Source organism: Diadema antillarum, unplaced genomic scaffold, assembly GCF_040938485.1.
Source record: "Diadema antillarum isolate AM-2024a unplaced genomic scaffold, OU_Dant_1.0 seq00000566_RagTag, whole genome shotgun sequence".
Lineage (NCBI taxonomy): Eukaryota > Metazoa > Echinodermata > Echinoidea > Diadematoida > Diadematidae > Diadema > Diadema antillarum.
The window spans coordinates 76,709-91,539 of NW_027271505.1; the positions used below are offsets into that span (position 1 = coordinate 76,709).

A 14,831-nucleotide genomic window follows, 5' to 3' on the forward strand; every position below is an offset into this window, starting at 1 on the left:
GGATGAAAGACTACTATAGCGTGCGATGTCACATGAGTACAACCATAATACAAATAAAGAAAGAATAAAGAAAATTCAACATATTTCCATTTTTCTCGCATAACAAAAGAACACTCGACTTCTCTCTTTCAGAAGGCAGGGGGAATAATATCACCCTTATACGTCAGTAGCAAGTCGAAGAATTGATGTGCACTTTATTCAAAAAGTAAAGTTTTGTGAAATTCTCTTTTTATTTTCCTTATATAGTTGTACGCATGTGACATCATACACTGTCATAGTAGTCTCCTCTTCCAGCAGTGGCGGCGCAGATACTTAAAATATTTGTAACTTTTGAACGGATTGTCCAATTTTCTGTTAATATTACTGCATTCTCTCAATCCTTATGTATATGAAAGTGGACTTGTCCTTTAATGAAACCATGGTTCAAAACATGGACAAAAACCATGGTACGCCAAGTGTCGCACGGAATATTTCGTTACGAAATCAGTCATTTCGTCGATAAAAATGATTATTTTGTAACGAAATGACAACATTTTGTAACTAAATGAACATTTCGTCCAGGAAATGACGATTTCGTTAACAAAACGGTCACTTTGTCGACGGAATGACCAATTTCGTAACGAAATATTCCGTGCGACACTTGGAGCTCCATGGTTTTTGTCCATGGCTTAAACCATGGTTTCATTAACAAGTACCACCTTCGTGAATTCGATCCTAAGTGAACAAGGCCCACGAGCTGCAAGCTATAGACACTAGAGGATTACAATAAAACTATACGTACACGGGGCTTAGTGTACATAGTGTCGATTCACAGTATTTTTCTTTGTTGCAACATTGTACTGATTTTGTGTATTGAGTACTATGTGTATGTAAATATTTTGTGTTGTTGAAAAGGAATGAATGATAAATGAATGAGCTCGTGGACCTTTTTTGCTTAGTGTCGAGCTCGTGGGCCTCATTTGCCTATAGTGTCCAGCTCATGGGCCTGTTTTACTTAGTGTCTAGCTGTATGCGGGTCTGTTTTAATTGGTGTTTTTATAAGTTCATGGGCCGTCATAATATGGCTCATTTGATGACCCCATGAAAACAAGTTTTAACTTGAGGTTGAAGACCGTCCAGTACTTTTTTCTTTCGATGCTCTTAAAATGAGGCATTATCCACGCAGAGTGAAAGTAAAAGGAGGAAAAGATTACCGATAATTTCGATTTTTAGTTAGCTCCTTTCCTATACATGTACTCACTATGTAATCATATTATGACAAGTTTCCAATTATGTAGAAAACGTATAATAAGTATACGTGTTTATTTTATCTCATATACATATGAATAGTGTTCTTGTGTGTGTGTGTGTGTGTGTGTGCGTGTGCGTGTGTGTGTGTGCGCGCGCGCGTGTGTGTGTATGTCATTTTGCTTCGATCTTGCGACAACTGTATTGACTACCCAGGGAACTTGCCAGGATAATTTGGATGGAACTCGGTTGAACATACTAAAAGTCAGGGTCGGTGCTACTTTTTTTTTTTAAAGTGAGGGGCCCACTTTATGGGCACAGGGACGTCGATTTACGTATGTGGAGGGGAGACATTTTGAGATGACATGTGTCAAGCAACAACAAAAAGGGGACTAACATTTTTGGCGCCATGCACTTTCGGGGTTAATCAGCTGACAAGCAACCCCCTTTCCCCTCCCCCCCCCCCCAAAAAAAAAAGAGAAAAAGAAAAAGAAAACAAAAAGGTCTTCACACTTATGGATGCCACTCCTCTAACAACATCGGCTGCTGACAAGCTATATTTTCTCAAAAACAAAACAGGAAAAAAGAGGGGATAAGTGATAAGATCCTATATGTACAACGCAAAAAAAAAATATATATAAAATAATATGTGTGTGGGGGGGGGGGGGAGGGTGTCGGGTGGCCCTGAAAACCGTTAACTACGAAAATGCAGAATAATGTGCAAAGAACTGAATAAAGTGAATCAAGAAACCTCTTCTTTTCTTCTGAACAGGTTACAGTGATATTGTATAAGTTGGAGAATTAGAGTGATGTGGATGATCGCTGAGTAACAATATATCCGTGAGGGTCTAATTAGGGAGAAACGAGAGAATACTGTATGACAATGAAACTCCCCTAGGGCTATACACACATCACACATGACGAAGTATATATAGGCATTCCCCTCACTGCCATTGGAAAAGAAAAGCTGAAGGGTTTTAGAACCAATGCGAGAACGTTTCGCATCATTTTATTTCTTTATTTTTTGTTTTTGTTTTCTCATTCGGGTAGGATTGTTCTTTCCCATTATCTCAGCTGGTTATTGGTTTACTATACTCTTACTAAAGAAAGTAAAAAAATCGCGTATTTTCATCCTCATCGAAATAAAATTTGTGATAGGTGCAATACTCCTGTGGTGTGATACGGATGACCTTGAAAACAATTCAAACTCTTATTCAGTATTGAAAAATGGTTTGATAAAAAACTGTTTTTGTCCATCACGTGCAAAGGTGGAATGTGGACTGCCACACACATGAGAACTCTAGAAGGTGTCAATAGAATGGCTTGGGAATAGAAAGTGTTTTAATGAATGACCTTATTATCACGTATAAGGTGAAGGTTCCTGTGGCATTACTCTGTAACTGCATGGGAGAAGGTGATCTTTGCCCAGACCGAAACTGGCTGACTAAATAGCGTCGACTTCCTTGTTAACACAGCGTATATATAGCGGTTAGCAAACAAACAGACAGTGCATGCGAGGTGCTTGATGTTTGCACCGTGCATGACATGCTACTCGGGGTTGAACGGAAGGGTTTTCCCCTTTCGGGACGGGCGAAATCTTCGGTACTTTGAATACCACCGGCGATATTTCGCAAGGTGTACTTTAAAAAGATGTTGGCGCAAACTGGTCCAGTTGCCTACGGGATCGCGGCGGAAAACATGGCCCACTGCGACGTGAAAGTTTGTCTGCTTGGGGTAAGTCGATTGCTGCTCTACTCGCCAGCTGTTAGTTGCAAACGTGCCGCTTTCTCGTTTGAGTCATGGAGCTGCCAGTTTGTAGCTCCATGTTTGAGTAAAGCCTCTGTATTGATACCTATGTCATTGCAAAGTTTCAGTTCCGTTACGATCACGCGGCTATCTGTCTCTCCCACCTCTCTGATCAGCAACGTAAATGGCAAAAAGTCATGGCTTCAATTACAAGTAGTTGTAGTCTTGCTATCTATGCTGTATAATAATGTATAGGGCTCAAGTGAAAAATGCCTGTGTTAAAATGTGCAGCAGTCGTACAAGGTAGAAGACGCACAGTCAGGTTTTGATAATCAAATTTAAACTTCACACCTATATCAATATTCGATGTGTTTTCCGTACCTTATGTATAGATACGCTGCGTCAATATCATATCTCACGTGGTGACAGACACTTGCTGCTAGACTTATTTTCTCCAAGGAATTGGGGTAATAGCAAAGGTTAGGGTTGTAATATGAGGCTTAGTTTGATGTAAGGATTATGATTAGGGTTAGGGTTAAATCTTTTGGGGTAGAATTTATGTTTTGCAGATATTTCATGTGTGGAGCAACTGTCGCAGGAGCAAATGTCATACAACCACCTCAAGCATCCCTCGCTATAATATACTCCGTGATGTGGCAGGCCTTCATGGTCCCTCCATAAACCCTACCAGGGTCCATGGTCCTACTACCAGGTATATTGATACTAAGAGGTGGCAGCAACATTTGAAATTTATAGGGGAGGAACGCGGAGTTTTGGCTGCTTGACTATTAATTGGTTTCCATACCATGCTGTGCTTGGTGATAGGAGTTGTCTCAAACTCTTATCAATCTTAAAGGGACTGTACAGTACTGGTTGAGGTAGGGATTCATGTTTTGAACATTCCTAAGTGAGATAATGAAAAGCCTCTTTTGAAATATGAAAGAGCATGTAATTTTAAGAAGGATTCATTCAACGTTTATTTGATGAAAATTGGTTTTCAAATGGCTGAGATATACAAAAAAAAGTGCTAATAATAAAAGGCGACATGCCACAACTTTATTAGGATCTCTTTGTTTCACCTTGTTTTTGGATATCTCAGCCATTTCAAAACCGATTTTCGTCGAAAAAACTTTTGATGCCCCTTAGAACTGCATGCTCTTTGACATCTCATAGAGTAGTTTCTGAATATCTCGCAAAATGTTAAAAGCTAAATCTACACCTCGACCAGAACTGTACACACCCTTTAATCTGACAGAGTGTTGGTCATGAGTACCATATAGAAGTGTGCTATATAATGTCGAAAGCTGAAGTTTGGGGTATACAGGCATATGACATTGCGCACAGCATGTACGCAGCGTGTATATGCTGTGAAAGTATTAGGTTGCACTTAAATCCAGGGAAATGCAGGCTTATACTTGAAATGTGATCCGCCTATTGTAAATGATTGATGTTTGAAGACTAACCGCATCTAGTGTTATGAAAACGATCGCAGTGTAGACAGTCATGTTCTATTGTTTCCAAACTTTGAGTCAATTTCGAGTATAGTAGACGAAAGTCAACTTCGAGTATAGTATAGACGACAATCAGAATCTTGATTTATTAGCCGATTTGGCGGACATAAAAAGTTATGGTGGTCATGCATTGAACTCATGTAGTATGAGTCTGCATGACTATGTCGCTATTGCGACAGTAGGTCCTGTGTAGGACCTACTGACTGAGGCACTGTAATAGGAACGCCTATCTCCTTGGCAAGACTATACCTTATGAGAGTAAACCACGGTACAATCATGGAGCTACTTCTCTGTTAGTAGCTCCATGGTACAATCATGGAGCTAATGTTGAAGGTCCATGGTATAAGGTGTACAGTATACCGTTAAGCCTGTAACGCATTGTGATTGCCATGGCTTGTGCTCGCTTATTGTTGAATCCCTTCAGAGAGTCTATTTATTCTGCATAATGACAAGGGACAATACAATGAAATACGGGTTCAAAGTTCATCAGTTCACCTGTAATGTATAATTTCTCCTCACAGCAGTTCGTGAAGCAATTTTGTAAATCTTTACGCCCTGCCCATGTATAGAGGAACGTTATTAACGCTAGATCTCGATCGAGGACCGGTGTCTAGCGTCTATACATCCGTTCGACCTAAGAAGGGAAATACCCCTTTACGACTCTCGAAAAGAGGAATGCCCCTCCCCCCCCCCCAACTCACCCACACACACACACAGACACGTCTTTACACCCAGAAGAGGAGTGACAGTATCTCGAGGCGACGTGACACGGAGTATTATATACTGTACATGTACCTCACTGTTGTGCGAATTATGTATTAATATCAAAACGGTTTCAACAATCTGTATTTCACCTTTTTTCTAGTTTTGATTTGTTTGTTTTGTTTTGTTTTGTTTTGTTTTGCTTTGTTTTGTTTTGGTGCCTGCAGTTGTGAACGGTTATAGTAATAAACCGTGTACGTCTTTTCACGTCGATTGCAAAAACAATTGATATCATCGTGAAAGTCTTCACGTACAACTATATCTACAACGCAGTGACACATGAATGTAATTCATCGATCTACTGACTTTATTCTGCTTCCATGTATTTTCTTGTCTGTTTTCCTCCCTCTGTTTCGTCACGCTTGCCATTAGAAACACTGTGTAGGAAAGACGAGCATAACGAACCGGTTCTTGAAGGGAACTTTTGATGAGAAGTACGAGACCACAATTGGGTAAGTTTGGGGATTTTTTTTTTTTTTCGTTATCGTTTTAGGCCTACACACGAAAAGACAAGAGCACTCGCACTGTATGTGAATGGAGCAAGATTTCAGTTTGTTCCTGAGCTTCACGTAAGCATGATGCACATTATTCACGCGCATACACACACACTACTAGTATTATACACGCACATACTGAATGATCTTATACATGTAGGTGATATAAAGACACGTATACACAGGTAGCGTGTTCAGAACCACGATTTGCTAAGATGTAAACGTCTTCCCATCTGAAGAGTTGTTTGGTATTTCATCTGCAACAAAATAGGGAAACAATGAAACGTTCCCGTTTGTAAATAATGTCACGAAATCGGTCATGAATCACAGATTAAAACACGAAAACGCTCTACACTTTGATGTAATGAACAGCAAACTGCTAGTGAGTAACGTATAGACTTCAAAGGGATGGTGTAGCATTGGTGGAAATGAGGATTGGGCTTTTAACTTTTTGCGAGATACCAAGAAACCACTTGAAATGATAAAGAGCATTATCATTCTAAGAGGAATTCAAAGTTTATTGGATGAAAATTGGCTTTGGAATGTATGGCTGAGACATCCAAATACAAAGGAAAACATAGCGATCCTATATAATAAAATGGGGTCCGACCTTTCGTGTTTTGGATATCTCAGCCATATCAAAACCAATTTTCTTCAAATAAACGTCGAATCCCTCATGGAATCCCATGCTCTTTCATATTTCATAAGAGTATTCTCATTATCCAAAAAAAAAAAAAAAAAAAAATTGCTGCAAACCTGAAGTTAAGTCTCAACCAAAACTACACTGTACTTTTAGGTAATGCTAAAATGCTCTCCCACAAACATACTCTCTAAAAATGGAGTGAAAAATTAATATTCACTCTTGAAGGAGTGAATACAAAAAAAAATGAATTTAGAGTGAAATTAGAGTGAATTTTGGGTGAAAATGTTCATTTTCACTCGTTTTAGAGTGACCTCAGGGATCACTCCAAAATCTTCAAGTGATCCCTGAGGTCACTTCAAAATGAGTGAAAATGAACATTTTCACTCAGAAGATTCATTCCAATTTCACTCAAAATTCACTCTTTTTTGTACTCACTCCTTCAAGAGTGAATATTTTCACTCGCTTTTTTAGAGAGTATAGTGCGCATAAATCGTGTTATGAGTCTATACAGTGGAACTCGCTCGTATTGTTATAGGGTGTATTGTCTGCTTTTTATACGTTTAAATGGGGACGTTTGGTATAGGCATTTCTGCTGACGCATGCAGGGTATAGCTATCAAAATTTATTTTTAAATCGAGGTGACTCCGTAAAGCCATGTAAGGCCTGGCAGTACTTGAAGTACAACTCTGACCAGGCAGGGTGAATTCATTTATCACAGGCCAAAATCTAAACAAACAAACAAACAAACAAACAAACAAACAAACAAACAAACAAACAAACAAACAAACAAATTGTTTCGCCTGTTTTATACCTGATCACTTCATGTCTTGTCTTCTTGGGTTTTGTTTTTATTATAAAAATAATCGGGAAGAAAGAAGAAAATTGACTAAAAACGTCTTCAGGAATAACCTCGTATACGGAGTGTGGTTATGTACAATAATAGTGAACAACAAAAACGTGACGGATGTTTGACAGTAAACTCTTTAACAAGATTTGATATGATATTGCAGAGGCGTTGTGCACTCAAATCATGCCAGTTAGCGCACATCATGCTATGCCTTTAGTTTCGTATCAATGTTTATGTGTGAACGTATTTGACCATGCAACATGGGCTTTGAGGTTTTAAACAATCATGGTCGTTTGCTTGTTTCGTTGTTTATTTTATCTGTGCGGGTTTTTTCTTCCTCGAGAATTGTGAACAACACGTATGAAGTGAAATGACATACACGTGTATAATCTTTCTTTCATTATGTCTTGTCCGCCTTTGACTCGTCGGAATTTCGGAGCTTGGGTATTTGTTCCGTGTTCATCGTGTCAAGCAGGGACTGGTTCGAGTCCCACTGGTTCCTTTTTTCAGACATATTTGTTTGTTAATTTACAGATCAGCAGTTAATTTGTAGAGGGAGACAAACTGAAGAAACTTACACCTGACCCTTCACCCCCTCTGATGATATCTTTCTTTCATGAAATGACTAAAATATTGTGAATAAACATAATAGTAAACATTGATTATCAGAACTTATGAATCACAGTCCTCATCAGAATTCTCAGAGGCTTCATGCAAGATCACGACCGATGTATTAATATTTTCCCAACGCAGAGCAATAAAAATAAGATAGGTTGACCGTCATTATAAGAAGACCTTAAAGGGATGGTACAGTATTGGTGGAGATGAGAAGTAGACTTTTAACTTTTTGCGAGCTACCAAGAAAACACTTATGATATAGTACAGAAAATACCATTTTAAGAGGAATTCAAAGTTTATTTGATGAAAATTGGGTTCGGAATGACTGAAACATCCTAAAACAAAGTAAAACAAAGCGATCGTAATAAAGTGTGGGTCCCACACTTTATTAGAATCACTCTTTTTTGGATATCTCGGCCATTTCAAAACCAATTTTCATCAAAATAACGTTGAATTCCTCAAAGAATTGCATGCTCTTTCATATTTCAGAAGAGGTTTCTCATTATCTCACCAAAAAAATGTTAGAAACCTGAAATTAGGTCTCAACCAAAACTATACGATCCCTTTAAGGGGGGGGGGATCTTAAACAATCAGAGTATGAGGGCCTATATACATGAGAGAGTCAAATACTGACTGGCTGAATGTAAGTCTGAAAGAGTTCCTGTGGAATGATGCGATAGGTATCTATTTGCGTATGCATTCATGTGTGATTGTGATTACGATTGTGATTGTGATTGTGATTGTGATTGTGATTGTGATTGTGATTGTGATTGTGAGCGTTATAATATTATGTGCTTGTGTGTGTGAGTGTGTGTTTGTGCATGTGTTTGTATTTACGTTGACTTTGAAGAATTATCTAAATTGACATTAATGAAAGAAAATGAATGGTCGGTAAGGACAGAAACAAGTGAATAACAAGATAAAGTCGTTATAATTAATGCATGTTTGTTTTTCCCGTTCTTTCTCATATCTCAGAGCTGCTTTTACGTGCAAGTGTCTGCTTTATCACAACGTAGAGTATCGCTTTTTGCTGTGGGATACGGCGGGACAGGAAAGAGTACGTGGATTATTTTTTTCTTCTTTTTGGTCATTCTGTTTCTAAAGGACGAGAAATTACAAAATTTAATGAGTACACGTGATTAAATCTCATCTAAACCCAAAACGTGAGGATAACTGTCTAAATGAGAAACTAACTTACCACACCAAGTCTTGGCATGGACATGATATGCCTCATCTGTTTGTTCGTTTGGGTTTTTTTTTTTGCTTGTTTGTTTGTTTGTTTGTTTGCTTTTCGCTCGTAATGTTATGTTTCGAGTGAACTTTCACTTTTATAAGTGAAAGAGCAGGATTTAAAGGGAAGGATACCCAACAGAGTGACTTTGAATACATGTACTTACGATAAAAAAGTTTGAGAGAATTTTTATCATGAATGTCCTTCAATATCATATGGCATGAACAATAGATACTGAACAAAGATCACCTTTGTCGGAAGTTTACCTGTAAACTTATATAGGATCACATGACTATGACTCGTAAAACGTGACTTCTATGAACTGATTTCCATTGCAGTTTTCTATGAAGAAAAACGAATCATTTATGACTATAAGTTTAGCAAATAACTTTGAGTACATGCACTGATAATTAAAAAAAAAAGTTTGAGAGAATAAAGAATGTCCTTCAATATCATATCGCATGAACAATAGATACCGAACAACGATCACCTTTGTCGGAAGTTTACCTGCATGTAATAAATGGATCACATGACTATATAAGACTCGTAAAACGTGACTTCTATGAACTGATTTCCATTGCAGTTTTCTGCGAAGAAGAAACAATCATTTATGACCAGGTTTAGCATATAACTCAAATATCAAGTTCCTCTTACATTCTGCAATAGCCATCCGATAATGGCTATCTCTCCAAGGTGCAAAGACATAGAGACAATAACAGTTTCGGTCTATTCATGTGCAAGAAAAATGCGCAGGCCCTATCAAGGATGCTTCGGATACTGGTCAAATTACCATGATTTCCTTTTATTTACCTTGGATCGTCATTGATGCTTTAACCAATATTTTCAGGCCATATTATTAACCACATATTTATTCTGATCAAACTATGATCTATGATCATCATACTCCAATTGATTTGTTTGTTTGTTTTTTGTATTAAAGGAATTACACCGAAATAGACCAATTGAAGAAAAGAATCACATGAAATATCGAGTCTATCAGTTGTTGCAAATAAAAAGAAGATTATATTCGGTTGGAAGCTTGGTCTTTACTCTACATTGAAGATCCATTTACATCAAATCTTATTTTGCTGGATGCATCTGCTCTCCTATTTTGCTTTCATAAGAGAGAGAGAAAAAAAAGGAAAGAAAAGGCCGGAAAAAGAGATAGAGAGAGAGATAGAGCGTGTAGTTATAAGCTTTTCACCCCCCTTATTGCCCCCTTTCCCTCAGAGGTACCCACATGATACAAGCATAGTCTTTTGAGTGGGTACCTCCACTTTTCTTTTCCTCGCAGAGTGTATATAGAGTGTATGTATCTTTTTTGTACTGATCATGTATAGACATGAACATGTTGTTAATCCTGTCCGGTTATGTTATTTTATTACTCGCATGTCAAATTTATAATAATTGTTTCTTGCACATTCTGTTGGAAAAAAAAGTGAAAATAAAGTTTGAATTTGAATTTGAATTTGTGTATTATGATATTATAATTATATATTGTGTTAGTGTGTGTGCATGCTTCTATTGTAGGCGAAACGGTTATCAAAATTAATTAGGTATACTGGGCTAGCATAGGTGACTAACCACATTGATGTATAAGTAGTGAAAAGTTACTTTTGAAACTTCCAAACAGAGGGGAAAAATTGTTTTTTCGTTGTTGTTGTTTGTTTTTTTAAGGGGAGAGTCATCCCATAAAGTTGTTCTTTTTACGTTTTCGTTGACAGTTTCGCGCTCTGTCTGCACTCACGTATAAGAATGCTGCCGCTGCGGTTTTAGTATACGACATTACAGACCAGGTAAGAACGAGAATATCAATACCAAGATTTTACTGTGACAACAGGGCTATAAGCAACATTACTGAACATAAGAACCACAAGTATGTGGCAATGCAAAAACAAAGTCCTCTGTCCGCCTTATAAAAAAAAAAAAATCTGCTGTTTGTGGATGTCCATCATTCGAGACCGTAAAATGTTATAAAGATAAAACAAATTACCATATACTGTGATGCTACGATATTTTTCAAGCCTTGACTCATCTATCTAAGAAGTATGTAATTCCTTCTGCAAAAAAGGAAAAAAAATAAATAAATACATTTAATTGCACCTTTCAGATGGTTGACGACAAAACTGGTGATACACACAATGTCAAATTCATTTCTCAAGTTTCAGCAGTTTTGATTATTGCGCAATACTGCATGGAGCAATAGCGATGTGGCTCTCTTGATTGCATTCATCAGAAAGGTGCACACCTCCCTGCATTCATGAAGAGACAATAATACATGTAAGACATGAAAGTGGAGATGAGGAGGAGGAGGAGGAGGAGGAAAAAGAAGAAAATTGATATAGAAGGAGGGATAAGAATGACGCCAAAGAACATGAAAATTGGATTATATTATGATAGGTAAATGATACATGCAGAAGGAAAAGGGGAGAGGGGAAAGGGGTACTGAATGAAGAGGAGAAGAAATAAAAATCAGGAGGAAATGCATATATTGTAGAATAAGAGAGAAAAGTAGAAGAAAGCACAGAGGCAGAAAGAGAAAGAGGAGAAAGAAAAAGATAGGGAGATGATAGTGAAAAGGAAAGATTGATAGAAGGAATAACACGATGCTGATATTCTGTGGACTTAACGTTGGATTGACAGACATCTTTTGATGACGTCAGCTACTGGCTGAAGGAGCTTCGGAGACAGGGACCAGAAGAGATTCTCGTTTATATCGTCGGAAACAAGATCGACCTGGAGTCTAGCAGAGAGGTGGACCGGGACATGGCGGAGCAGTACGCCCAGAGGAACGGTGCCTTCCACCTTCAGTCTAGCGCTAAAACCGGCAGCGGCGTCATCGATATATTCTACGAAATTTGTGAGTGATATTATGAATAAGTTCCTCGAAAAAAAAAAAACACCATTACGGAGGTCTTGAGGAGGAAGAAAAATTCTGGCTCACACTCGCAACTCGATTTTCCATGTAGCATCTCATAAAATTTGCTAGAACTCGATTTTTCCACTCTCCATGAGCTGTTGATTACTATTTAGCACGGTAAAAATATCAACATTTACTTCATGCTCGGAAATAACTTCAATAAGAAAAGATATGTTTCAGTTTCATTGTGGAGGTGCTATTAATAGCACTTACGGCAAATACACAGCTTTGTTTGTGCATAATAATCTGATTACAAAAGGCGTGTATTACAAATATTGTGCAAAGACATTGATATTTACTGCGTGTTTCTAGAAACAGCTAGAAATGTTTTCAGTCCTTTATGCCGAACGAATTGTAATTAAAGTACTTCATATATATTATATCATGATTATATTTCTCCAGTATGTTCCTTCTCAATTATACCCTAGTGGGTCAGTGTTTGTGCACAACCATTTTTGTTTCGTATGCCTTTTGCAACTTCACCTTTTCACAATTTGTCCACTTACCCCTGTTGTTCAACTCGATGTGCAATTTATCTGAATAAATCCATGCTATTGGTATCATTCCATAGTTCTCATAAGCAACCGTAATTCACCTTACCATTATTATCATCGCCACCATCATCTTTACGAAATTTGTCACCGCCACCATCATTGTCACTATTTCTAATACATGTATCACCAACATGACAACACCATCACCAAAAATAAAATCATTTGAATTTGAATCAAAACCGCTATCCTCATTACCATCGCAATCCTTATCACCATCAATATTTCCATCATCACCACCACCACCACCACCACCACCATCATCACCACCACCACCACCACCATCATCATCACCATCATCACCACCACCACCACCATCATCATCATCAAAATAAAGTACCATCATCATGATCATGATCACTTCCAAAGTCAGCACCAAACCATCATCGCTACAGTTTTCACAACCTTCACAATAGTCATCATTTACGGATTGTTTTTGTATACTAAAACTAGTACCCTTTGCTTAGTTTGCTGTTACTATCATTCTGAATACTGAATTCTTCATCTACTCTTTCCTGATATTTTTGCACAATTTCTGTCGAAGCCTAACCCATGTTACCATTCTAGGACCAAAGAACTAACAACCCTGGTAGCGTATAAAGAATAGGTTCCATCAGTATTCAAATCCCAAATATGAAGAAAATCTTAATTGATTTTGGTTTTCCTTCTTTTACAATCTTCATTGTACCGTCATCTTCTTCATCTAGTTGAGTTGTGATGTTGCCAAAGAGGCAGGCCCTAAATGAGCAGCAAATGCATAAAACCTAATCTTTGTTATGGAGCGTTTAGCTACATCTCTTGATCACTTCGTTGTACTTTCAAGTGAGAACTATTTCCTAACACACCTATGTGTATACACCTGTGCTAATGCATTCCATCTACTTCTCATGTCTGATATGTGTATACAGGTGCAATGCTGACAACCTTTTCACAGATGAAGAGAGACGAGTATTTGGTCAGCCGGACACGAGGCGCTGTGGTTCTCGATGCATCAACACTTAACAGTAGTCAGGACCAGCATGACATGACTCGTAGATGTTTGTGTAGGAACACGTAGTGGAGACACATTTTGCCAAAAGCACGTTTTGTGTGAAAACCCGGATTTAGCAACCTACATAGACAACATGAAGGATGCTATAGTTACAGTACACCACGGGTACAGTACTACGACGGCAATGAACAGCAGTCTGTTTTCATGGCTTTTTTGACATGAATGTTGACAGACAGTCAACTGTCATCCTTCTTTAGCTTTCTCAATTGGAGTGTGATTATTGTGGTCGTCAACGGGGAACCGTTGACCACGTTCGAAAGACCGTTTACACACAATATGACGCTGAAGTTCGACGTGTCAGAGTCTGATGGACGTTTACAAACTTGAGGGTATATAGTGCACGACGTCGCTGATAAAGGCATAAAGGAGAATGCTGTAACAACAGAGGCCGCGAAACGGGAATGGGATGGGGTCAGCCCCCCCCCCCCCCCCCACACACACAGTAAAAAAGTTCCAGTGTCCGTATGTAATAAACACAGAGACCCCGTTTACAGTGCAGGGCCGGGCCGGGCCCGGCCTCAATTGCGGTACTCGGCCCCCCAATGTTGTCCGTTTAGGCCTACAGTGCCGGGCTTGGCCCGGGCTTTTAATTCAAACCTTTCAATATTTTGTTGTAGTGGCGCTCTGCTTGTAAACAAACGACTATTATTGGTAGTGCGCCGGTCGCAATTTGGTACCGCATTTGGTCCAGTTTGCGTTTACAGTGAGAAAAGGCCGGGCTCGGCCGCAGCTCCGAGACTACCTCCAGAGCTTGGCCAAACGCGCGGCAGATTTTGGTACCGCATTTGGCCTTTTGTGCGTTTACAGTAAAATTTAGGCTGGGCTCGGCCGCGGCCGAGCCCGGCCCTTTCACTCACTGTAAACGGGGTCTATCATTCTACAGTATATTTCGCACTCTAAATTCGTCACCGCTAGATGTTTCACCTATTGAGCACCTGTTGGTTTACCGAAAATTTGAGACCTCGTCATTGTTACTATTCGATGCTGTACATGCTTGTTATATATCGCTATCATTGTTCCCTTGTTTAAAATCACAAGATGAGTCTGTTATAATGCTTTAACACCTCGAATGTTTGATCAACCATTTCCCTTCCAATTTCAGTCTTATGGACCGGCAAAATCAGAATTAGAATGTCATGAAATCATGAAAAGTGTCAAAGACTCTTGGGACTAGTGTGATCATTGATCATCAAAGTTTTTTTTCTTGAGTAATTTTCTTGTATTTTCACA

At 38.6% G+C, this 14,831-nt stretch overlaps 1 protein-coding gene across 1 annotated transcript; it reads left to right on the forward strand.

The window, feature by feature from the left end:
* Positions 1-2,858: 2,858 nt before the first annotated feature.
* LOC139735239 (ras-related protein Rab-22A-like) lies at positions 2,859-13,982 on the forward strand. The gene is made up of 6 exons (XM_071645992.1): positions 2,859-2,961; positions 5,619-5,698; positions 8,824-8,905; positions 10,804-10,875; positions 11,723-11,939; positions 13,459-13,982. The coding sequence occupies exons 1-6, from the start codon at positions 2,878-2,880 to the stop codon at positions 13,605-13,607; spliced, it is 684 nt and encodes a 227-aa protein (XP_071502093.1). The 5' UTR covers positions 2,859-2,877; the 3' UTR covers positions 13,608-13,982.
* Positions 13,983-14,831: the final 849 nt, after the last annotated feature.